Source organism: Marmota marmota, unplaced genomic scaffold (genome assembly GCF_001458135.2).
Source record: "Marmota marmota marmota unplaced genomic scaffold, marMar, whole genome shotgun sequence".
NCBI lineage: Eukaryota > Metazoa > Chordata > Mammalia > Rodentia > Sciuridae > Marmota > Marmota marmota.
The window spans coordinates 47,450,608-47,475,795 of record NW_026000005.1 but is presented as its reverse complement, the minus strand read 5'-3'; the positions used below and the strand labels follow the sequence as shown (position 1 = coordinate 47,475,795).

Below are 25,188 nucleotides of genomic sequence, written 5' to 3'. Positions count from 1 at the left end.
AAATTATCCACACAGACTGATTCAAATTTCTTCATGCCTCACTCATGCACTGTTTTTTCATTAATGTAAAGCAAGTATTTCCAAAGCCATGTAAATGAATAATAAATTGAAATCACTGATGCGTTTAAATAAATTTTATATGAAACAATAAAGCAAAAATTGTTTAATAACTACTTTGTTCTCAAAACAGTCTGCAAATCAGTCTATGAAAGGTATTTACATATTTAACACATTTGATGAGAAATGCTTGTCACTATCATACAATAACACTGAAGAATTTTTCTGGCACTTGGAGGAATTTAGAAATTGTGTGGTAATTTTCATAACCCCAACAGTAGTATGAATAGGCTTTTTTTCTCTCAGATACTAATATCTACAGGCAGTATATAATGCAGTGCCTTTAATCAGTCTGAAAACCATCTTAACATTATAAATTATTTTATATAAACCATGATTAATTCAGCAACACTGAATTCCTATTCCCCTTATCCTCTTCCACTTCAGTGAGTATCTTAACTATATAATTTAATTGCTCTTAAAACGAGAAAACAGAAAGTATATACCACATACAAAAAAAAAAAATTGTGGATTCAGCTTTTACTACTAAAGCAAAGATACTAGCATTTTCCCTATTTCTTCTCACATACGAGATGCTGTATATCCTAGGAATTATGATTCCTATCCTGAAATTTCAGTTCAAAACAGGGTCCTAATGCCAGGGAACAGTAGCACACACCTGAAATCCCATCTACTTGGGAAGCTGAGACAGAAGGATCACAAGCCCAAGGTCAGACTTGGAAAGTTAGCAAGTCCTTGTCTCAAACTAAAAAGGGTTAGGGGTATTCCCAGGTTTAATACCCAGTACTGCAGAAAAAAAGGGGACAGGAGGCTTAGGAACAATATAGGCCTTGTAGAGAACACACAAACCTAACAAGTAAATCCTAAATGGTTCATTCATCACCTCTGGTTTCATGCAATGGAGACCTGAAATAATCATAAAATTCTAAGTGCAAACAATGCTACAACCCCATCTACTGGAGAGGTGTAGGTAATGAATCAATTTTTAATAAATTTATCCTTTCCTATGAGCCTTGGAGGGCCACAATATACTTCAAGAAACTTACTTACCTACATCTTTTCGCCCTGGTTTTTCAAAACGTCTGTCACCCCTAGAAAAGATAAAACAAGTTTCAAACAAGGTTTGCAAATAATATATAGACTTTCCATCCATGGCATCCACTTTCCTGTATTTCCATTAATAGTAGATTTTTCTTTCTTCAAATGTGTGGTATTGTCTAAATTTTAGAAAATATAGGAAGGAAAGTACTACACCACAAACCAAGATACAGCTTCTATTAACCTAGAATATTATTTCTTTTAATTAAACACATGGAACCTGAATGTGCTTCCCCATAATCATTAAACATGTTCAAAATCATCCTTATCTTTGTTATATAGTATTTTATTTATAGCACTTTATTTTATACTATTATTATCAGGGCAATGTCAGTCTGTTTCACTTGTTTTCAAATACTTTATAGTATAAATGTCATCAGAGTGAACATCTTTGTACATTCACCTTTGTGCAACAGTTCTCACTCATCTGCACAGACTTCACATAAAGTTAAACAATAAAAGGAAGACGCTTTTACAATGCAGGTTAATTCTTAATTCCTCTTTCAAAACGGCAATGCTTCCCACTGAACACTAATCAAAAAGCAAACTGTCATCCATACTGGCACTAACATTACTTAGTGCCAATATGCATCTTCTTTTAAATAAGGATCATTTTTTTTCACAAATTAATATTCAATAATTAACAGCATTTAAAAAATAAATAAAACCTTGTAACTACACAGAGGCTTCTCTGCAGAAAGCAAAAAATAAGTACGTTTTATATACCAAGAAATCTTTACACCAAGATCTGAATCCTTCATTACCTTTCCTCCCAGCTCTGTGATCTATGCATTTCCCTGCCACCTCCTCGACCGAACACACCCTCTACTTCATCAAAACTTCTTTGGTAGAAACCACATTCACCTCTACCTCTGCCTGAAAATAAGAAAACAGGAAAAAATGGAAAATAAGAAGTCAACATCCAGCACATTTGACAAGACAGATTATCCTCTAAAGTTCTGTCTCTACAAATAAGATATATACATTTAAATATTTTACAAGGCCTGATGGATCTTAACCTGTGGGACCAATGATAGCACCAAAGTAACTACCCACCCAAGGCTGAAAAATAAAAAAATAAAAAAAAAACTAAAGGAAGTCCTGAGCAATAATGAAAATTAACATAAATTCTTGTTGTTGTTGTTGTTGTTTGGAGGGGGTGGGGTTACCAGGGATTGAACTCAGAGGCACTTGACCACTGATCCACATCCCCACCCCTATTTTTGTATTTTATTTAGAGACAGGGTCTCACTGAGTTGCTTAGCACCTTGCTTTTGCTGAGGCTGGCTCTGATGTCTCAATCCTCTTGCCTCAGCCTCCCAAGCTGCTGGGATTACAAACCAAGATATAGCTATGCCTTACTTGGGTATATAAACCATTATCATCAAGAAAAGTCATCTGAGAGACATCAATTTAGAGAAGCAATCCCCCATGATACATAAGGAAACTTAAATATAGAAAGTGAATAAAGGAAAGGAGAATACAAAATAATGCAGTAAGAACAAATTCAAGCTGAAAGCCCTTGTTATCGTTGTTTTAAATTTGCCACTGAGCCTGGCAACATAAGCTCTTTAATAAAAACTTCAATAGTGAAATTCTAAGTAGATCCATAAACAGTTACTGCAAATTAAGCCTTTTATTGGATTGTTTTCAATCAAAATGAGAGAAATCTTAATCTGAAGAGTGTGAAAAGAGAAACTACAGTAAAAGAGTCAAGCAAAATGTTAAAGTAATTTATCTAATCTCAGAAAAAGGATAACTTAATAGGGTCAATTCTAAAACTGTCAATTTCATAAAAGAACTCCTTAGAGGCCAAAAAAAGCACCCTCTACCTTCTACTCAAATCTTGAGATAAGGAAAAGTATCAGGACTAAATTCCAGCCACAGAGCTGATTACTGTATAGATATAGGGATTTAGATGATCTAGTGGTTCAAATATAAACTGGCCTTTATTAAAGGTAATTTGGCTAAATCTACCAACATCTGACTAAACAATTCTTCTCAAAATTTATCCCAACAGAAATACTTGCACAAATTTGGTCAATTTTGGACTGCTTTTCCAACAGTAATTAATGTACAATGGAGCTGAAAACTATCTATCTACCTGTAGAGACATCCTACCAACATAATGTTTTCAGAGAGCAATCCATTACTCGCATGTTTGGATAATGTTGCTGCTACACTGCCAGTCATAAAAATATGGCACATACAACAATGTACAATCCACAGTACTTGGTAACAATAATAAATGACTATGTCAGTGGTGTATGTGTTTATTATATTATACTTTTATCACTATTATAGAGCATACTCCTTCCACTTATTAAAAAAAAAAAAAGTTTACTGGACTGGAGATGGTGGCACATGTCTGAAATCCCAGCAGCTTGGGAGGCTGAGGCAGAAGGATCGGTAGTTCAAAACAAGCCCTAGCAACTTAGGGAGATCCTAAGCAATTAATGAAACCCTATCTCAAGAAGAAAACAAAACATAACATAAAAAGGGCTGGGGATGCTGCTTAGTGGTTAAGCACTCCTGCATTAAATTCCTGGTACCAAAAAAAAAAAAAAAAAAGTTTACTGTAAAACAGTATGCCATGTTATACTGGCAGCAGCCTCATACACTTTGTCTCTCTCAAGTGCAACAAGGGGCCAAGTCAAGTAATTGAGAAATACTATCTAGGTTTGTGTAAGTATACTATAATGTGCACATAACAATGAAATCAAAATCATCTAATGATGCATTTCTCAGAATGTACCCCTTAAGTGATACATAATTATACATGTATATGAAAGTGTTCATTGCAATTTTTAAAAATAGTAAACAACCTAATCAATAAAGGATTGGCTATAAAAATTCTGATAAATCAATATGGTATAACATTATGAAGCCACAGAAGACAAAGCACTGATACTAACTGAAATCTACATTATGCTACTGAATAACAAAAGCATACCACAGAGAAATGCATATAAAAATTATTCCAATATTGCTGCACAGTTAGGCTCAGGAAGAATGACTATCCAGTTGCTGGATCTGGAGGCAGAAAGTAAAGTATACACTCTCAGCTTTATACTTCATGTACTATATTCCTAACTAATGTACACATCTGTATCTAATACACTGGTGAGAAAAATGGAGGAGGGATGGGGGTTGGGGGATGTACTTATAACTAGAAGAAATCTTAGCCATCATCCTGAACTCAATTCCTCCCACAGTACAAAATGACTCAATAGAAAAATGACTAATCTTTTTATTTATTTACTTTGTGGTGCTAGGGATGGAATCAAAGTCCCCATATGTTAGGCAAGCACTCTATTACGGGACTCTATCTCCAAAATGATGGATACTAAATAAAAGCATGAATGTATTCCAAAGCCAAATAAAATTATTCCAATTATTCACTTCTTCCTTACTATCTATCAAGAACAGAATATATCTGTACTTTTGTATGACCACATTATGAAATATTAAAATAATGCACAGAATTGTATGTGGGTAATCTTAGGAACTTTGGTGACTAGTCTTAAGTCTCCACCTCTTCATCTGTAAAATGGAAGTGAGAACCACAGTTGAACTGTAACAATATTAAAGTCACCTTTCAGTTCTATAAAATTCACTTTAAGTCAACTTAAAATCAACTCACAATTTAAGTACCTTTCCCCTTCATGAAATGTATACATTTTATAACAGTGCAAAACAAACTATAATGTAAGAGCAGGGTATTCCACAATGATGATCTGGGGATTAAAAAAAAAAAAAGTTCGCTCTCCTTTTAGAGAACAATTTTTTCAGAGAAGCCATTACACATGTATCATCTTAAAGAAGATTTTTTTTCTAGAAACACGTTAATATAAAAAATAGCTTTCAGGTTACCAGGAAAACATATATAAAATATTTTCTGCGAGTACTAGCACTGGTCCTGGTCCTGGTCCTGCTTATGAGATTGAAGCTTGATTAATGTACACATAAAAAAGAGTCAGATTTTACAGCTTTCCAGTTTATCAAATTTAAATCATTTACAAATATGGTTCCCATGAAAGAATAAGAAAATATGTGATGAACCTTTCAAAAAGCTAAATTTAACCAGGCGCAATGGTGCACTCCTATAATCATAGCTACTCTGAGTAGGAGGATCACAAGTTTGAGGCCAAATAAACTAAACAGGGCTACAGACACAGCTCAGTAGTAAAAAGCTTAAATGGCATGCCTGAGGCCCTAGGTTCAATCCCAGCACCACCAAAAACAAAAGGACTGCCCTGTTGTCTGAAATTTCATATCATTCTTTTGGGAATTTAAATATGCTTCCTTTTAATAATGCTGAGAACAGTGGTTGACAATTGCACAGATCTGTTTTCTTTTTAAACATCCAAACCAGATAAAAAAGAAAGACAACATTATATTGTTTCCTCCAACCAATTGTTTAATGATTATTTAGAAATCTACAACTCAATTTTCATATCAACATTTCCTAGAGTTGGAAAGACACAAAATAATCATCTATGTTAGCTCTGCCCATGCAAAGAAAAGCTGCAATAATCATTATTTAACCACCAAATTAAAACTAAGTAATTGAAAAATACAAAACCACAGATTTAATAATTACAACCTTCTTTTGTAAAATGAGCTGCAGAGATTACTAAACAGAACTACAGGTGGTTGTGACAATGGAGTTAAAAGTATTTTTCACAAAGTCAAGTGCATTCATTTGACTAGTTTTATGATTTTTCACATTATACACTGATTTAGTCACTAGTTCTTCTATGTCACAGCACGTATTTTATACATACTATTTAAGTTCTTAAAAAGAGTTCCATGTTATAATCCTCATTTCAATAAAACCAGAAAGCAAGAGAATCCAATTGTTTGTCAATACATAGGGTTTTTTTATAAGGGCCTGGAGAGACTAGTTCATATCTGCAGCACAGAGAATCAGTGTGATTCATACTTCTTGATTAAGAAGATCTCTCTTTGACAACCTGAAAGGCACTAGAGGCAAAGTTGCCTGGGTGAAACCTCTCCTGTCACATTAAATCAGGAACACACAGAAAATGCACAACTAGAGGCAGAGCCATGAGGGGTCAGTCACATCCTCAAACACCAACACATCACCAAGACGCAGAGATCTCAGGCAAATTCTGAACAACAGGAACCTAGCCAGGTGTGCAAACCTGAGCTGCCCATGGAGGTACTGCAGCACAGATATTCCACAATCTCACTACTACTGTGGCAGTGGCATTTCCTGAAAGGCCTACAGATGAGTCTAACAACTCCTCAGGTTAACAACCACTGTTCTAAAGATAAGTAAATTCAGAAGAAAAAAACATGAGTAGGTAATAGTACCTACAAAAACAAGTGAAGAGTTTTAGTTAACATCTTCACTATTCATAACACCTGCATTCCTACTTTGTACATAAACAACTAAAAGAAACTTAATTAGTTAAGCGTGATGGTGCACATCTATAATCCTAATGACTCAGGAGGCTGAGGGAGGAGGATCATAACTTTCAGGATAGCCCTGACAATTTACCAAGACCCTCAGCAACTTAGCAAGACCCTATCTGAAAATAAAAAATAAAAAACACTGGGGATGCAGATCAGTGGTAGAGCGCCCCTGGATACAAATTAAAAGAAACCTGGGGCTGAGGTGAGGTTGTAGTGCAGTGGTGGAGCACTTGCCTCAACGTTGTGAGGCACTGGGTTCACATAGAAATAAATAAATAAAATAAGAGTATTATGTCCATCTACAAAAAAAATTAAATATTAAAAAAAACTAATTGTATATAAATTACCCTATTCAGAAAGCACACTTTTTTTTTTTTTTTTTTTTTGGTGGTGGTGCTGGGGATTGAATCCAGGGCCCTAGTGCATGTGAGGCTAACACTCTACCAATTGAGCTATATCCCCAGCCCAGGCACAATCTTAAAGTTGCAAAAGGAATTCAGGTACCCCATATCATGATCAAGCCAATGTGGAGGTATAAGAAATGGGGACAATGGTCTGTCAAAGCAGACACTACATTCTTCTACCTCTAAAGCTTCTCTTAGAGAAAATGAGATACATTCAGGCTACTATATAATTTAACCAACACAGGGTTAATACTCAAATAAATTTTTATATTATAATATCATGAATGTCTTTATTTAGCAGAAAATCACTGGGCCCAAAATAAGAAGCAGATATCAAAAAAGCAAGTAACAGTAAAACACAAATTACTTTTCTAAGACATAAATCTATAAAAGTATGTTATATAAGTAAATACTGCCTAATTGTTTTTTGTTCTATTCCCTAAAAAGTTCCTAGCATTGATGAGACAATTTTTGATGAAGTCCCTCTATGACTGAGGTCATTCCTAGCACACAGCTCTCATATAGAAAGTCTATGCATGGAGACCACAGGGGCCTCAGTACTGCTTCAGCAGCCAAGACCCTTTAGGACACTCTGATTCCCAAAATACAGAGCCCTCCAGGGACGAGAAACATGGATGACTAGAATTTTCACATATTAACTGGGACTGTCCAGGCTCCCTCATGTTCAAATCTCTACCACTGGAATTACTCTCCTCTGCTCAAAACCAGGGACTGCAGAGAAGATGCCTTGAAATTTTGTTTAGGGAAGATATGTGCAGGGCATTGAGTATGCAGTTAATGTCAAAGAGCAATTGTTGTTTTTAAAATAAGCATTAAAATATTTAGTAAGTGATTTCCCTATCCTCCTCTTCCTTCATCATTATTTTTCATGTGAAAACTCGCTCACCTCTCCCTCTTGAAGAACTTCGACCTCTAGGAGCCCCCACCACTGTTCCTCCTCCTCCTCGTCCTGTCAATCGCAGGACAGCGGCACTATTTACAGACATGGAAAAGTTTCTCTGCCAAAAAATAAAAAAAGAAAGAAAAATGGATAAAACAGATAAAACTACATGTTGCTTCTCCCCACCTCCCACTGCCAAGTATAAAATGGCATCTAAATACTACTAGCAATGTGAAATCAAAACTACACAAGATGCACAGATAATCCAAAACCTGGTTTTACCTGACAATTTCAAATTAACATTTCAGATCAATAACAATGAAAACTAATACCTTACACGATGCTAGGTACATTGAGGAAATACACAAGTAAACAAACTAAATGCTGTATATAACTAGAAGCAAACAAGGTAAACAGGCAACAGAGGAAACTTGGTAAGAGAGATCTCGTTTTGAAGGGTCCTTTCAACTAATGAAAAAATAAAAGAGTCATAAAGTCCAATGCACCTGTAAACCCACCAACACGAGAGGCTGAGGCAGGAGGATCACACGTTTGAGGTCAACCTCAGCACTTCAGTGAGACCCTCAGCAACTTAGCAAGACTTTGTGTCAAAATAAAAAAGAACTAGAGATGTAACTGGTAGAGCACTGCTGGATTCAATCACCAATATGAGGGAGGAGAGCCTAAGAATCTGATGAAAGAGAGAATGATAGAGAGGAAAATTATCTTTCTGCCTCATTCTGTCCAGCACTGTGAATTAGCAAATCAAAGGTGTATTTGACAGAGTGACAGGAATCAGAAGTGAATGGGCAAAGGCCAACTAAGAATCTATATAAGATCTGCTACATGAATAATACATGAATGGGAAAGAAAGGAAATGCTTTTTTAAAAAAATCCAATCAGTCAATAACATGCACTTACACCCTCAGTAAATCTGGAATAGGGTCAAGTACAATGTGATAATGGTGAGGAGGTAGGTATCCACACCGCAAGAGGAGAGGCCAAGAAATAACCCTTTGGGATAAGTGGAATAAATGGGGGCTTATGAAAACAATAAACAATAAACAATCATAAAAATTTTGAAAAATAATCTATAAATAAATAAAAAAAAATACTTGGCATTTGATGGAGAATTTTGCAAGAGGGTTTTAAACTAAGAACATGCTGAATTGGTGGGAGGCAGGGAAGAAGGGGGGAATGCTGGAGAGTGACATTGGCCAAATTATATTGTTATATTGTGTGCTTGTACAAATATTTAACAATAAATTCCACAATATGTACAACTATAATGCACTAACAAAAATGTGGGGAAAGGGGCTGGGATTGTGGCTCAGCAGTAGAGCACTCGCCTAGCATGTGCCAGGCCCTGGGTTTGATCCTCAGCACCACATAAAAATAAATAAAATAAATGTATGTGTCCAACAAACTACAATTAAAAAATAAACATTTCTTTTTTTAAAAAAAGGTGGGGAAAAAAGGAAATGTTGCAATAGATCCTTCACTCTTTCTGTACCCTTGGAACCTAACAGACTTTTGCACAAAAGTACAAAGTGGTATATTGGGGAAAAAATGAACCTTGTGTGGCTGAAGCCAAGAGCCCTCATGGGAAAGGAGTGAGTTTCAGAGTTGGAGTGAATAAGAAACCTTCAACTCAATTCATGCTTTAATCCTAAGTGGTTTCCAGTGATTTTTTTTTATTATGACTTCAAACCAATTAAAATGATATCCATACCTCTCTCTTCGGAAGACTATATATGGATTTTAAAAAACTACTTTCTTTATTGAACTTTCTTCTAGTTCTAGGCCATTTTCTCACTGTTTGTCTTTTTCAAAATTTTATTCAAAATAATGTGTTCAAGTAAATTTTAGAAACCTTATCAATGTAAAGTTTTTTTTCCAGTTCTATACATATATGATCATATAACAGACTTAAGATGTAACTGAAGAATGAGAAAGCACCTAACCAAAAATATCTCATTTCAAATTATACTTAAATAAAACTAAATTTGTTGAAACATATATAACTTACCTATTGCCAGAGTACTGAACAATGCCTCTAGCTATTACTATAGTAAAAGACTATGACGTCTCCAAAATGTGATTAACATACTGTAATACTAAAATAAATAAGTCAGAGTAACTGCAATTTATATGCCAGTATCCCATGCTAATGATCACCTTACTACCAAATTATCACATGCATTAAATCCAAATACACCATCTAGAAATGGGGGAAACTCATGTTTTTTCATATACACTTTAACATTACTGCTAGAAGTGCAAACTGATAAGATCTTTTTGAAAGGTAACTTCTCAAAGTATATTTAAATGTTCATACCCTGTGACACAAAAATTCCACCTGTTAGATATGCAAAAAATAACATAAGTAGAAAGACTTTTAACTACAGTACAAAGCAAAGCAAAAAAAAAAAAAAATGGAGACCATCTATATATTAATCAATAGGGACTAAATGAAAAACTGTAGGCTTAGAATTCCACACTTGTTTACAAAAATGAGGAAATTCTATTTCTTAAGTTGAACCATATGAAACTTAATATTCATCCATTTCTCATCTACCAACACTACAATTTCCTATGGTGGGCCTAACATACAGGGATACAGAGTATTTTTATCTACCTTAGGGGTTGTTGCAAGTACTCTACACATTAAATGCCAAGTATTCAGAACAGTGTCTGAAACATATTACAACTCAATGTAAGTATCTGCCATTATCTTTTAGACAGATGCTCAGGTTAAAACCATAAAGTGTAAAACTTCATGCACAGCATGCTGCCATTCATAGTGCGGAGGGGTTTAAAGGAATATACAGATGGTTGTAAATGTCTTAAACACCCCTGAAAAGAAACACAAGCAGGGGAAAAAAGAAAGAAAAAAAAATGGTTATCCCTGAGGAAAGTAACAGTAAACAAAGTTTACTTCTCCATTATTTTTGCTTCTTTTAATTTTCATGTGTGTGCGTGCGTGTGTGTGTGTGTGTGTGTGTGTGTTATCTATTTAAGAATGCAAATTTTCGGGGCTGGGATTGTGGCTCAGCGGTAGAGCGCTCCTAGGCAGGACCCGGGTTCGATCCTCAGCACCACATAAAAATAAACGTATTGTGTTGTGTCCATCTTCACCTAAAAAATAAATATTAAAAAAAATGCAAATTTTCTTTGATGTCAAATAAATAAAATTCACCAATCTCCTCTAAGGTTTCTTGCCCCCTTTTTTGGCAGTACTAGAAATTGAACCCAGGATTGCCCTCCCGTTGAGCTACATCCCAGTCCTTTTATTTTGAGACAGGGTCTCACCAAGTTGCTGAGACTGGCCTCAAATTTGCAATCCTCTGCCACAGCCTCCCAGGTAGCTGGAATTACAGATATGCACCACCGTGCCCAGAGAATTTACCAATCTCATATTAGTTACTTACAAGTGTAGTAAAGAGAACCATCTTTCTCAAATTGTGCTAGTCAAAAGAAATACCAAACCAAAAGAACTAGAAGATCTTTGAACAATAATTTGGATCTAAGAAAACATTTTTCTCCCTGGTTATATTTGATACATATATATAAATATACATACACGTACATACACAGAGAGACAGAGAAAAGGGAGGGAGAGGCAGAAAGAGAGGGAGGAGTGGGGAGAGAAATAAACCACTTTTTTTTTTTTTTTGGTACTGGGGATTGAACCTAGGGATGCCCTACCACTGAGCTACAATTTCCAATTCTCTCTGAATTTTTTAATTTGAAACAGAGTCCCACTAAGTTGCTTAGGACCTTAAGATCCTTGGGCATGTGCCACCATGTCTGGGGAAAGAACACGTTAAAGACAAAATTACCTCTGTCAGTAAGCACACAGCCAAAAGCTCACTTTACATCATTATAAATATTTATCTCCCTATAGGAGTACTGAAATAAAAAGTATACAAAACTCTGAACAATGAAGATCTACACAATCCCTGGAGGGGTAATCTGATCATCCAAAGGACAAATATCAAATTTTTGATAAATCTTTAGTCAAGCATAAGCAATGATTCCAAAATATTTTATAAATAACAAAGGCTACCAAGTAAGTACCAGGAAATCCTAAATAATACCATTTAAATGCCTCCAAAGACAGACCCTAATGAACTTCTGTGGCTGTGGTGAAAATCTCTCAGTCCTCATATTAAAGCTAGATGATCGTAAAATGTAGCCCTTAACACAAACAATTCTATCATAAAAACAAAATTAAGACCTGTTCCTTAAGTTATTCTAGAACTAATTTTGGTGTGTAGGTGGAATGCATACCTAATTTATTCGTTTCTAATAAATTTCTAACACAACTGTTACTGGTTAACTTTTGTTAACCAACAACTCCCAAATAACATTAGTTTATTAATCTTTGATTTTTCCAAATGACTTATATAGACACTTACTACATTCTAATTTCTTAGGAACGTTAAGGGATATTTCTGGATGATTCAATTACTTATTCTGTTGCTTAAAAGTCCACCAGGTTTTGGTAACTAATAGCGAGTCATCTTCCCTATTCATTATGTAGCTTTTCTGGCCCAGATAGTCTCTAAGAAATCTAGAGAATCATTTAAGAAAAAAAATGAAAAAATTTTTAAAAAATTACACACACACACACACACACACACACAAAAAACAACAACTAAAAAATAGAATAGAACTAGTATACTGAACTACATAAAAATTAGGGATGTAGATTTTAGTGGGAAAGCATCTGCCTAGAACGCACAAGGCCCTGTGTTTGGTATACAGCAGTGCAAAAAAACTTAGCTTTTGTCTTTTAATAATAAATATAATTTAAAAATTCGAAAACCTATGGGGCACAGCTATGCCAATAGAAATATAAGGAGCTCACATATATACTATAAATCAACAACAAAATAAGATCCAAAAAGAAAAACTGGCAGACAAAAAGAAAAAGATTAACAAAAATATCAGCAATAAACAAATATTTGATAAACTCTTCACTGTTATGAACAAAGAAATGAAAGATACAAAAATGGAAGAAATTTTTTCCAAATTTGCAGGGAATACATTTAATAAAAATATTCAATCTTGGGCTGGGGTTGTGGCTCAATGGTAGAGTGCTTGCCTTGCACATGTGAGGCACTGGGTTCAATTCTCGGCACCACATATACATAAATAAAGAAAAGGTTCATTGACAACTAAAAGGAAAAAAAAAATTTTTTTAACTCAATTCTTGTAAGAACAGAACAATGTTTAGTCTGTACTGCCACTTGAAATTAAAGGAGGAAAATACATATATATATTTGCTTGCAAAAGTATATATATATATTTGGTGTAATCACCCAGTGATTACAACACACTATAAGAATTATCACTGCAGAGGCTGGGTCTATATCTGACAGAGAACTTGCTTAGAAAGCAGAAGGCCCTGGGTTTGATTCCCAGAACCTGGTGGGAAGATGGGGAGCACCAGATATGGTGGTACACACCTGTAATCCTAGCAAACTGGGAGGCTGAAGCAGGAGGATCCCACATACAAGGCCAGCCTCAGCAACTTAGCAAGACCTTTTCTCAAAATAAGAAAAAGGGCTAAAAATGTATTTCAGTGGTAAAGCACAACAGGGTTCAATCCCCAGCACAAAAAAAAAAAAGGTGGGGGGGGTGCAGATGGAGAAGAATATTCACTGTATCATAAGCTATAGTAGGCAACAGCAACTGAAAACAACCTAAATATCTAAAGATAGGGGATGGGAAAAACTGTGGACATTTCTTATACCACAGAATGTACTATAAAGCAGAGATGACCAATTGACAGCTACATGTATCCACATTATTAAATCTAAAGATCAAAATGTTGAGAGAAAAAAGCTACAGAATAAACATAAAGTATGCTACCTTCAATGTAAAATGTATAATCCTATAAAATGAAAATATTTTTATGGCACATGTATAAATATGTAACAAAAATAAGAAACCATGAATAAGAAAAACCAATTCATGGTAATCTCTGGGAAGAAACAGAGACATATAACCCTAAGAAGTTTCAACTATATGGAAAATCTTATTTTTTAAAACCAAAAAAAAAAGAATAGAGCTGGACATGGTGGCTCACTCCAGTAATTCCAGCAACTCGAAAGGTTAAGGCAGGAGGATGATGAGTTCAACGCCAGCCTCAGAAACTTAGCAAGACCCTATCTCAAAATAAAAAAATCAATAAAAAGAGATTGGGTGCAGCGGCAAGAAATTTCAGCAATCACAAGGGACAGGGTTCTTTCTTTCCAGTGTTCTTTACAGCATAAACTACTGTTTTGTCAATGAAAATATCATTATGATCCTAGAAGATAATGGGTTTTATGAATGAAGATGGAACTAGCCTGACTTAGAAGCTATAAATAGAACAAAACATGTTTATGAAATTTAGGTGCTAAGGGCTGGGGTTATGGCTCAATGGTAGAGCGCTCACCTAGCACGTGTGGGGCTCTGGGTTCAACCTAAGCACTGCATATAAATAAATAAAGGTAGTGTATCCAACTACAACTAAATAAATAAATAAATAAGTTCTTTTTTTGGGGGGGGGTTGGTCTGGGTATTTATTCTACCTTACTGCAGGAAGCATTTATAGCTATTTACACTAAAAAAAAAAAAATGCCCTTTGTTTTGTGAGACAAATATGTCTTTTATAAAATTTATAAAAATGAGGTACATTAAAATTTCTTTCCTCTATATTCTTTCTCAATTTGTATAAGGATATAAAAGAAGTTGTAGTATTTAGGTGCTAAGAAAAAAAGAATCACCAAAGATGACTACTATATCTTTCTTAGATCTTAACACAATTCTAATAGAGAGCTGTTTTAATAAGCTGCTCCTTCTTGATACAATGGCTTCATCCATGAAAAACATGAGTTACAAAAAATATATCCAGGATTATCACAAAACATAATGATGAGAATGTTCTGCAATTAAGATAGCAGTGACAGTGACAGCTGTATAACTCAGAGATACACTAAAAGTAACTGGTTTGTATACTTTTAAAAGCATAAATTGTATGGAGTATGAATTATATCCCATTAAAGCTATTTTTTTAAGTCATAATGATTTTTTATTTAAATTAGCACTCCAGCATTCCAACAAAATTCGTTTCTCCATTGTAATACAATCATCATAAGCTTCTTGAAATCACTCATTTATCTTTGCTTAGGACACAGTGCACTATGAATAGGGAAAATACAAAATTTGTTTCTTTCCAGCCCAGAAGTTTTTCTCTCTCACAATATTATGAAAAAAAGAGAGTTTTAGCTGCACTCTGAGATGAAGATCATTTTTCTTTAGTGGTAAAAAGAATGCAATAGTGAGAATATAGGTTGGCAATGACTTATGGAAAACTATGCTTTTCTACAAAGATGAACTTCTCCTTACCCTTCAAAAAGCATCAATTCTTCTCTACTTATAATACATTATAAGGGATAGTTCTCATTATCCTTAAGGCCCAAGAAACATTTCTCATCTCTATATGATAGTCCACAGCTTCAAATGCAAAACTCAGGCAATTCAAAGGCATCCACATACCAAGAATTAGTAAGAAGGAAACAGACCCGAGAAGACTCGGGATAATCCTTGGGGCCAAAGTACTAGCTTCCCAGTTTCATGACTTAACAGAAAGGAACAAGCATTTGACATGAGACTCAAAGTTAGGCACAAACCTGTTCTTCTTCTGTAAAGGGTACCAGAGCCAATGGTGGCAGGGGGTCTTCCTGTAGGATAGGCAGAAATTCTTTATCCAGAAGGTCTGAAGGTATCTATATGACAAACACATGACCATGAGATTAATGCTATTCCTCCAACTGAAAGAAGATAAATCAAGAAAAAAACACTCTTCATCTATTATTATTATAAACTTAAAATTTATTCAGCCACAATAAACTTCTGTCAAGTATGTGGTACTTGAAAGAGTCAAATATTAATAAACAGGTTTAGCTGAGGAGTAGAGTGCTTGCCTAGAATGCACAAGACTTTGGGGTTCAATCCCCCCAATCCTTATCTATATAAATTAAAAATCCAGTCACAATCCCTTTCCTCTCATGAGACGACAACTTTTGGATTTGGCATTAACTCTCATATTCCAGAGCACACAGTGGAGGAGTAAAAATCTCCACATTTAACTCAAGGCAGATGGTAAGGACAATTTCATAAGCAACTTTATCTGTCCTTAGCAACATTAAAATTAAAGAATCTCCATCCATTAATGCAGGAAAAATAAAGCATACTGGAAAAACAGAATAGTATTTCTCTCAGTATTATTACACTGTTTCAGTTTAATCATTTACAAGTGACAGAAATACATCTTAAGATTTTTCTCCACTAAAAACTATATTTAACTCAGACAGAGAAAGGATAGAAAAGCTACCCCTCCTCTTGTTCCTGGCTTCTAACTGGAAAGGATAAGAGGTGTAATACAGATAAGGGAGAAATTCTTCATTTCTCAGCCATCAAACTGGGACAAAAATTGAGAAAAAAGGGAAGTTAAAAGAAATTAGCTAGAGAAGGCATAGTGCTACTGCTATCTCTTGCTGTATGCTCCTATAAGGACACTGAAACATGATCTTCTCTAAAAAGAAGAGAATAGCCTCTGTTAACACTGTCCGTTTCAATGCAGGAAAAGGTAAGGTGGAGGAAAAAAATACAGGTCAATACATGGACAGAATAAATATTTTTCATATATCAATATATCACAACACAAGTCTCATTCACAATTTTAAATTCTTCCTACTTTCTTACCTTGTTGTCTTTAAGAAAAAGTGCTAACATTTCTTCTCTGCCATAGCGGTAATCTGCTAATTTATACTTCGGCAATGCTGGAGAAAGAGGAGGGGATGTAATACTCCCACCACTGGATAGAGCTCGGAGCCTAGAATAGGAAAACAAAATACAAAATGAAGTGGCAAATATTCTGGCACTGTTGAGTTTGTACTCTATATAATACACTGCAAGGAAATTCATTTTAGTTCCTGAGAAGAATAAAAATAAACCTTATTATCTCGAGGTACCAAAGATTTGACCTTGACTACAACTTGCTATCACAGCACAGAGAGAGCAATTCAATAAGAGGTAATTAACTAGGCAAACCCATGGCAATTCCCTAACTTAAAAGGTGTCACAATATGTTCCTAAGAAGCCTGGGAGTTAGGAAAGGGATATTTTACCAAATTATAAAAAAGTGAGGTGCCACTTTCCCACTAGATTCATAAAATAAGTCTTAGCAATACCAGGTATTGGTAGGGATGTAAAACAATGAAAAGTCTCAAGCAGTGCTGAAGGAGATCACTGAAACAAGCAATCATTCATAATCACTAATTATTTAAAAGCTGTTAATAACAGCTAATTGTTAATAGTTAAAATGTTTAATAAAGCATGTGACATAACAGCAAAATACAAGACTTACAATAAAAATAACTTTTGTATAAAATGTATATATCACATATAGGATTAACTATTTACAGACATACAAAATATGGTAAAAGCACAGAAACAAACATGAAATTGACAAAAACAACATTCAGGATAAGGTTATATCTGCAAAGGGAAGGAAAGTATAAAAGGAGCTCTAATTGTACCTTTAATAGCCTATTTTATCAGCTTGGTGACAAGTATATGGAAGCTTGTTATAATTGTATATACCTGTGATATTTCATAATATATTTTAATAAAGGCAATTAATGTATTTATTGCTAAAAATAAAAAATAAAAATGTGCTCCAAGCTGACACTGCCTCTAAGGAACAGAAATGGGGAAGAAAGAACCGTTTTGATTTTTAATAATATTTTTATGAAAGAAAAACCTCAGCAAAAAAAATGGCAGAAGTCAGATCCTACTGCAGCACTGTGTCAAAGAGCATGTGGGAAAACTAATATTAGAAGCAAAGATCTATAAACGTGATAGATGCCAAGGGGAAAAAGAACCAAAGTACTTTAAGTGGGTTTGCTAAAGAAGAAATCCAACAAAAGCAATAAAAGTCATACCCCAAATTGTTAAGCTCTATTCACAAAAGCAAAAGAAGGGAGCGATCTACTAAATTATAACATATTAGAAGCCCGTATGAAAGCTAGGTAAAAGCACAGTAAATATTTGCATAGTATTTAAAAGTGGCAAGAAAAAACATATGCGTACTAAACATAAAAATGTATTTCCACATAGAAAGTAGTACAAAAAAAGAGTGAGACTATAGGGGTTTTTTCCAATGTTTCTATTTTCTCATTCTACCTTTTTAAAAAACCTTGATACCACTTTGAAGTAAACCTTTGGATTATCACTTCTTCTCATATTTTAGAATCTCTTAAAAATAGGGACTTCTTTTAGAAGTCTGGTTTTCCTGATTTGACCCATGATGTCCTCTGCATTTCATGTAAATTGGCAGCTGGGTATAGAGACTTAAAATGTGGGTTCTACTTTTTTTTGGCAATATTTCATATGTAGTGGTTTATGATTACATTAGGAGACATACAGTGCCTGGTTGTTTTTGTGATGCTAAGTCATTCAGAATCAATGCATGGATTCCTAATTTCACCAAGGTTGTTGCAAAGTGATTTTTTCTATAATTCCTTCTTTATTTGATGGACTACTTTTGCAAAGAGAAGCTTCCCTCTTATACTATTTGGCCTAGTTACCCAATGGCATAGTTTATACAGGGAAGGAAGGAAAATCCACCTTGACTGTTTCCTTTAAACTTTTAGTTTTCAAAATAATGGCTTGGTTTACTAGTATCCTTCAACACTAACAAAATACTTTTTATTAAGCTGCAATTACTCTTAACAATGTCCAAATTGTCTCATCTTTGACCAGTGGGCAACTCTAATCTTATTCCTGGGTCCATCTGACATAATTCTATTAATCTGTAACAGTGTTTGCTCTGATATGTCAAAATCTTCTGACTTATATTATCTTGCCTCAGAACTGGGATCATCCATTTCTTCAAGGAGCCAGGACTATCTCTAATTAATAAACAGGCCACTATCTGGCTACTAGGAATGCTCATTACTACTTGATTGGTCTTTGTTTCCTCTGAAATTATTTTTGGGCTTAGAGATTATTTAGTACAACCCCCATAAGACAGGTTAAACAACCAGTAAGAAAACAACATGACCCAAAAGAGCCATCCAACCACTGCTGAAGAACCTTCCAGGAAACAGCTCTCAATACAGCTCCATAAAGTTGGGCTATACCCTAAAAAAGTAAAAGTAACATCCCCTGAAAACTGAAGCTGGGAATTTTATACATAATTAGCTCATTTGATCTTATTTTTAAGTTTCATAACCTCAAAATAACAGATAAGAAAAATGAAGCTGAGGGGTTAAACTTCTAGCACATAGTCACAGTCAGCAGAACAAAGATCAAGCCTAGGTTTTTATGGCAAATAGGGCATGATCTTTCTAATCATGAGGTCTCTAAAAATGTTTAAAATAGCCACAGTTTATTTACCAATTTTAAAATATACATATATTTTTTACTGGAAATTATTTTAAACTATTTTCCTTATACCAGGCTAACATGCTTCCCCACAACTTCTACCACTGAGGGCACATCTAAGCCCTCTTTCAAGTGAAAATCATTCCAGTCCTGGCAAAGTCGCCATGTCTCACTAGAGACTCCCCCTAGTGGCTTATCATCTCTAATTTCTTCAAATGCTCCTCACAGAAAGGTTTCAATTCCATTTACCACCCTGTCCTGCCAATGGATCCTGGATGCCCTTCCAATGTCCAGGACTGAACAATTCTTGTAAGTACCAGATCTACTGAGAGTAACGTGATTGATAAATCCTCCAGCTGCTGCGGAAAGATTGAGAAAGGTGACAATGAGTCAAATTAAGAGGGTCCCCTGTGTTAGAATAATGACTGTGTTCTGACTCAGTCATCATCAAGTTCTATTCCAAGTCCTCATTCATATACAAATTCTTAGAAAAGCCGAAATATATCTGGGTTACATCCTTCCCTAAAAACCTATCAGCAGTCTTCGTCTCCTCCACACAACCCCCTCATCTAGAAATCTAACACCTCCCTACATGTTTCCCATTTCTAAACTCAGCTAATAGTGGTATTTAATGCAGCATCCCACTTCTAGCCATACACTCTTCATCTCTCCTCTTCATTCCAGAAGTATCCCTACTTCCTTACTTCCTTCAAAACCCACTGACAGCTGGCTTCTCTCCCCACTCCACTGGTCTGCAAAGTTCATCAACATTGCCAAAAGTGAAGAAAACTGCCTGCCCTCAAGAACTTCACCTCCTTGTCTGAGAGGTTTTAACACAGGAAGCCCTGTCCTATCATAGGCAGTAACTGATAGGTAGCAGTGGCAGGACTCCTAATACCCCCAATACCCCCATATTTGCCCCCATCTACACTTGCTAGTGCTATTCAAACTCCAAACTTCAGTTTTAAAAAGCAATGTGGAATGTCAATATAGATGTGTGAAGGTTTGGGAGTCAAAAAGCTCTCCTGCACAAGTTCATGATTCTTTTAAGTCCAGCTCTGACCTCTCCTGCAGAGGCAGGCTTCATGTTGAACCATAGAGAGCCCATCAGGGTCAACAATGCCCAAACCTTACTCATCAGTTCATTCATCCCAACCTCCATTCCCAGAGCCAGTTAAGAATTCCACCACCCAATCATCACTAAATGAGAGTCTAGAATTCACCCTTTACTCTCCCCTCACAATCTACCATCTCTTATACCTCCTTATACATCTTAACAAATCCTAAATCTCTTAAGTCATATTTTTTTTGTTGTTTGTTTTCTAAATTGAGAATTGAATCCAGGGATGCTAAACCACTGAACCATATCCCCAGCCCATTTTGTTATTTTATTTGGAGACAAGGTCTAGCTAAGTTAATCTACACTAAGTTGCTGAAGCTGGCCTCGAACTTGCAATGCCCCTGCTTCAGTCTCCTGTCTAACAGGTGCGCGCCACAGCATCTGGCTTCTTGATCCAATAACCTCATTCTAATTCATACTTTTATTTTTGTAACACCATCCTAAATTATATAATTAGTCTTATTCCATCCTCCACATTAAAAGGGAATTTTATTTCAAAAGCAAATCTGGGGCTGGGATCTTAGCTCAGTGGTAAGAGTGCCTGCCTAGCACGTATGAAGCACTGGGTTTGATCCCCAGCACATTTTAAAAAAAAAGCTAAATGAGCAAAATAAAGGTATTGTGTCCATCTACACCTAAAACTATTTTTTAAAAAAAGGCAAATCTAAATAAAACTCTCCAATTCTTTATTGGCACACAATAATCAAACAAAACATTGAGATTCTTAGAAGGGTCACCTCCAAGTTCATTTCACTCACATTTCATGTTACAGTAAAAGCAAATATCATGGAGTTCTTTTAAATCTACACTTTCTTGCCACGTTGTCTTTAAACATGCCCTTTCTGCTGTCAAGAATATCTTTCCTGAACTTTTTCACCAATGGAGAAGAGAAGGATTCTAGGGAGAAGATAAGCTACGTGGGAAGAACAGGGAAGAAAAGAAAGGCATGATAAAGAGAGGCAGAATAAAGAGAGGGAGTTGAGAGTAGTAGGAGAAAAAGGCAAGAAGCTGAGATCTAGACACAGACACAGAATACAGCAGGTACTTGATAAAGTGTTCTTTATATAAATCCTAGTATTCTCTTCTAAAGTATACGTTTAGATAATATCTAATTTACTACCCTAGTTTACTACTTCTTACACCCTTCTGAAACCTGGGAATATTGACACATTCCATCCTCTAGAACTTCTCCCAATTTTTCAAATTACACAAAGATTCTGAATAGTAAGCTAGCTAGCCATCTCAGGTTTGCATTCTCCCCCCAAAAATAAGAATAAATAAAACCTAAATACTTTCATTCAACAAACATTGCCTACATCTGGTACACTAAGCTAAATAATGGGCCTAGCAAAATTCAGAAACACAGGTCTCTCTTAATAGAATTACTTCTTTCTGAAGCAAAAACATATAGAAAGAGATCAGCCACAAAATGGTTAACTATTTTTTTTTTTTAATCTAAACAAAGTATTCTGGAGCAGAAGAGTACCTCCCTCTTTTGCAAGGTCAAGACCTGGGAAGACATCCTTAAGTCCAATGGAGAGATGAGACAAAAAAAGAAATTCCCTAAAGAAATTCCCTTGGCTCCTCCCCCATTAAACCATGTCTATAATTTCACTCCCTACAATAAAATTATCTAAATTTATCTGGGTAGATTTTTTGATCTTCACAAAATTCTGTAAAACCCAAATAAATCAAGTAAAGTTGTATTTGTTTTATAAATATCTCAAAAGTATACATTTGCAAAGAAAAAATTAATAGGATTCAAATCAATATGTTAGCAAAGGCTCTTTGGGTGGTAGGATGAAGGGCAACTTAAATCTTTTCCTTTTCTTTCTGTAGTATTGTTTCCTCCAGGTTTTCTGAAATGGGTCTTTTTGTTGTGCTATAGGGACCAACAAAAAATTCCCAAAGACCTAAATCAAAGGGATTTAGCATCAAAAAGTTATCAAGATAGTACCAAGTGTTTTGTCAAGGGTGAAGTAAACACACAGGAAATGGGAATTAAATTAATCAACCTGCCCATATATCATTCAAAAACCTTAAAAATGAAACTTGTTGATTTAATAATGCCACTTTCAAGGAATTAATCCAAAAAATGATTAGCAATACAAACAAAACCATTCAAGAAAAAATGTATGTACATATATATCATTTACAATAGGAAAACATTTAAAACAACTTTACTTTCCAATAATTTACGCATTCATTTAACAAAAGTTTATTTAGTACCCAACTATGTGCCAGGCACTGGAGATACAGCAAAGAACAAGTTATACAAAAATCCAGACCAAGTACTTGCCCTCAATGGAGCTCACAGTCTAGTGAGGGTTGAAAATAAGTGCATAAAATATTTGGCATGTTACACTTTGATACAGACCATGAAGAAGCCAGGGAGGAAGGGAGTAGGGTGGTGAGTTGTAGAGATGGGTCAGGAAAGGTCTAAAGTAGCAGCATTTGTTGAAAGGCTTTGAAAAAGTGACTCCTGTTTTATACCTAGAAATGAGCAACTTCTCCATTAAATTTATTACACCCTTTTAAACTGATTGATTCTGATACATCTCTTTACTTCAAATATAATCTAAGACCTAAGGAATTCTGTCTTGGTCCAAGTCTCTCTAAGTCTTCAGAGTGTGATCCATCCCCACCACAGATGTTCACAGATGTTCTCTCATCTTCACAACTGCCCCCCAAGTATGAATAAATCTCTTCATTTTGTGCATGTATTATTAAACATTATATTTTACATTATTCATTAAAAGATGATGACCTTAGTAATGAGATCATCACTAAATGGTTCTGTATGGTTCAGTTACACTGAATCAATGTAATAACTAACCCTTTATTCTTGAGTATTTTGAAAACAGTTCCTTACCTCATGTTTCATAATGAACATGTTACTTGCAGAAAAATATGGCAGCAGTCTCTAGTTACACTGCAGCTTTCTAGCTCACGGCTACTTGAGTTATTTAAGGGATTCATTTATTTCCTTTGCCAAAAGTAATCTTGATAGATGGTACAAATAAAGAATACCTACTCAGACCTCCATTCCTCAGTTCCTGGGCATTTAGGTGACTCAGTGAAGGGTCCTAAATTCTAACGCTTATCGGGTAACAGAGGTAACAATTAGATAAAGCTACTGCTTAAGGACTTAAGGAACTGGCAAATGCCCTCTGCTAAAGCTCACTCAATTCAAAATTTTGTTTAAAACACAAACAAAATTCAAAATACCAATGAAAAGGAAGATGTGTAAGATGCTACTGACAGACTTTGTCAATGACACACTAAAATGACTATTTGGGAACATATGGCGAAGGGCATAAGCGAGCAAATTTTTCTTTTCTTTTATTTATTTTTTTGCCCCCCAACTCCGAATTTTTTTCTATAACAGGCCAGAAAGAAAATTAAGCTCTGCAAATCAGTTGGCTTCTGATATAACTATTCAACCCTGCCCAAGTAGCATAACAGTAGTCAGATAATATGGAAACAAATGGGTACAGCTGTCCTCCAATAAACTTTTATTTACAAAAACTTTATTTACAGTCCCACAGGTCACAATTTGCCAACCCTCATTTTAAGACACTAAGCTAAATATGAAGTAACTCTACATCATCACCAGTTTTGTTCCTCCTTTGTTTCAGTTAAATTTCTAGTGTTACTCTCTTGTTACCTATTAACAGTGATTTTTTTTAAACTTTCTTAAACTACCTAATGATTTTAATCATGTTTTTACAAAGAAAAAGATATGAGGGTATATAAATACAAAAGAAGCAATTACAAATTCTAAATAGTAACAGAAGAGCTACACACAAAATGGTTTACAAACTGAACTATATAAATTTAAATTCAGTTGGTAAAAGAAGTTAATGAATTATCAATAAAGATTTAGCTATAAGAATGTTCATTAAAAATACTTTTAGAATATTTAAAAACTGAGAATAGCTTTTATATGCTACATATGGAGGACTAGTTAAATCAATAATAGTACATCCATACAATGCAACTATTTAATAGAATAGAAAATATTTATTGATAAAAAAGATGCTTTGGAATTACTGATTTTTTAAAAGGTTACAAAATTTAATGCACAGCATGATCCCATTTTTGTAAAAATAAATGTACACATATACAAATAAGATACATAAAACCACCTGGAAAAATACACCAAGATATTTTACAGTGGTTACCATGTATGGTAAAATTATGGTGATTATACCTTCTTCTGAATTACTTATAATTTCTAATTTTTCTAGAAACATGACCTAGTAATAAGAAAATTAGTTTTAAAATATAAAATGATAACTGAAAACAGGTACAGTATTAAGTCAACATATTCAAAATAAACTCTCAAAGTATAGGAGTTCCATCAGTTCTCAGGACTTCAAATAGTGATTTCTCCTCAGTCTCCAAATGCTAGCTATAAAGGTTAAGAAAATCTAGGAATCACATATAAAAAGAAATGCATATAACAGGGCAAGTCCTCCAATAAGGAGCTACTACAAGATGTCTGCGTTACTTATCAAACCACCAGCACCTGAACAATAAAGGATGTTTAAGACACTACTCCAATTTATCTATACTTTAGACACTGTGCCTCTGACATTACCAAAAGGGTTGTTCGAGGTATAAATGAAAAAAGTAACTATCATTATTCACGCCACTGAAGAGAGGATCTTCAAGCACCAACTTTTGGGGAAAAGGAA

At 34.9% G+C, this 25,188-nt stretch overlaps 1 protein-coding gene across 9 annotated transcripts in view; it reads right to left on the bottom strand.

Annotated features, from left to right (window-relative positions):
* The window catches only part of Gigyf2 (GRB10 interacting GYF protein 2), a 131,411-nt gene that overhangs the window by 74,514 nt on the left and 31,709 nt on the right, over positions 1-25,188 (bottom strand). For 8 of the 9 annotated variants that reach the window (XM_015481564.2, XM_015481566.2, XM_015481567.2 and 5 more), the window contains 5 exons: positions 16,684-16,813; positions 15,609-15,704; positions 7,930-8,041; positions 1,941-2,052; positions 1,129-1,169 (listed from right to left, as the gene is read on the bottom strand). In XM_015481564.2, coding sequence (XP_015337050.1) covers positions 1,129-1,169; positions 1,941-2,052; positions 7,930-8,041; positions 15,609-15,704; positions 16,684-16,813 — 491 coding nt within the window. Of the gene's footprint in view, positions 1-1,128; positions 1,170-1,940; positions 2,053-7,929; positions 8,042-15,608; positions 15,705-16,683; positions 16,814-25,188 lie in introns of those variants that run through there. The other variant, XM_048808745.1, reaches the window with a different exon arrangement.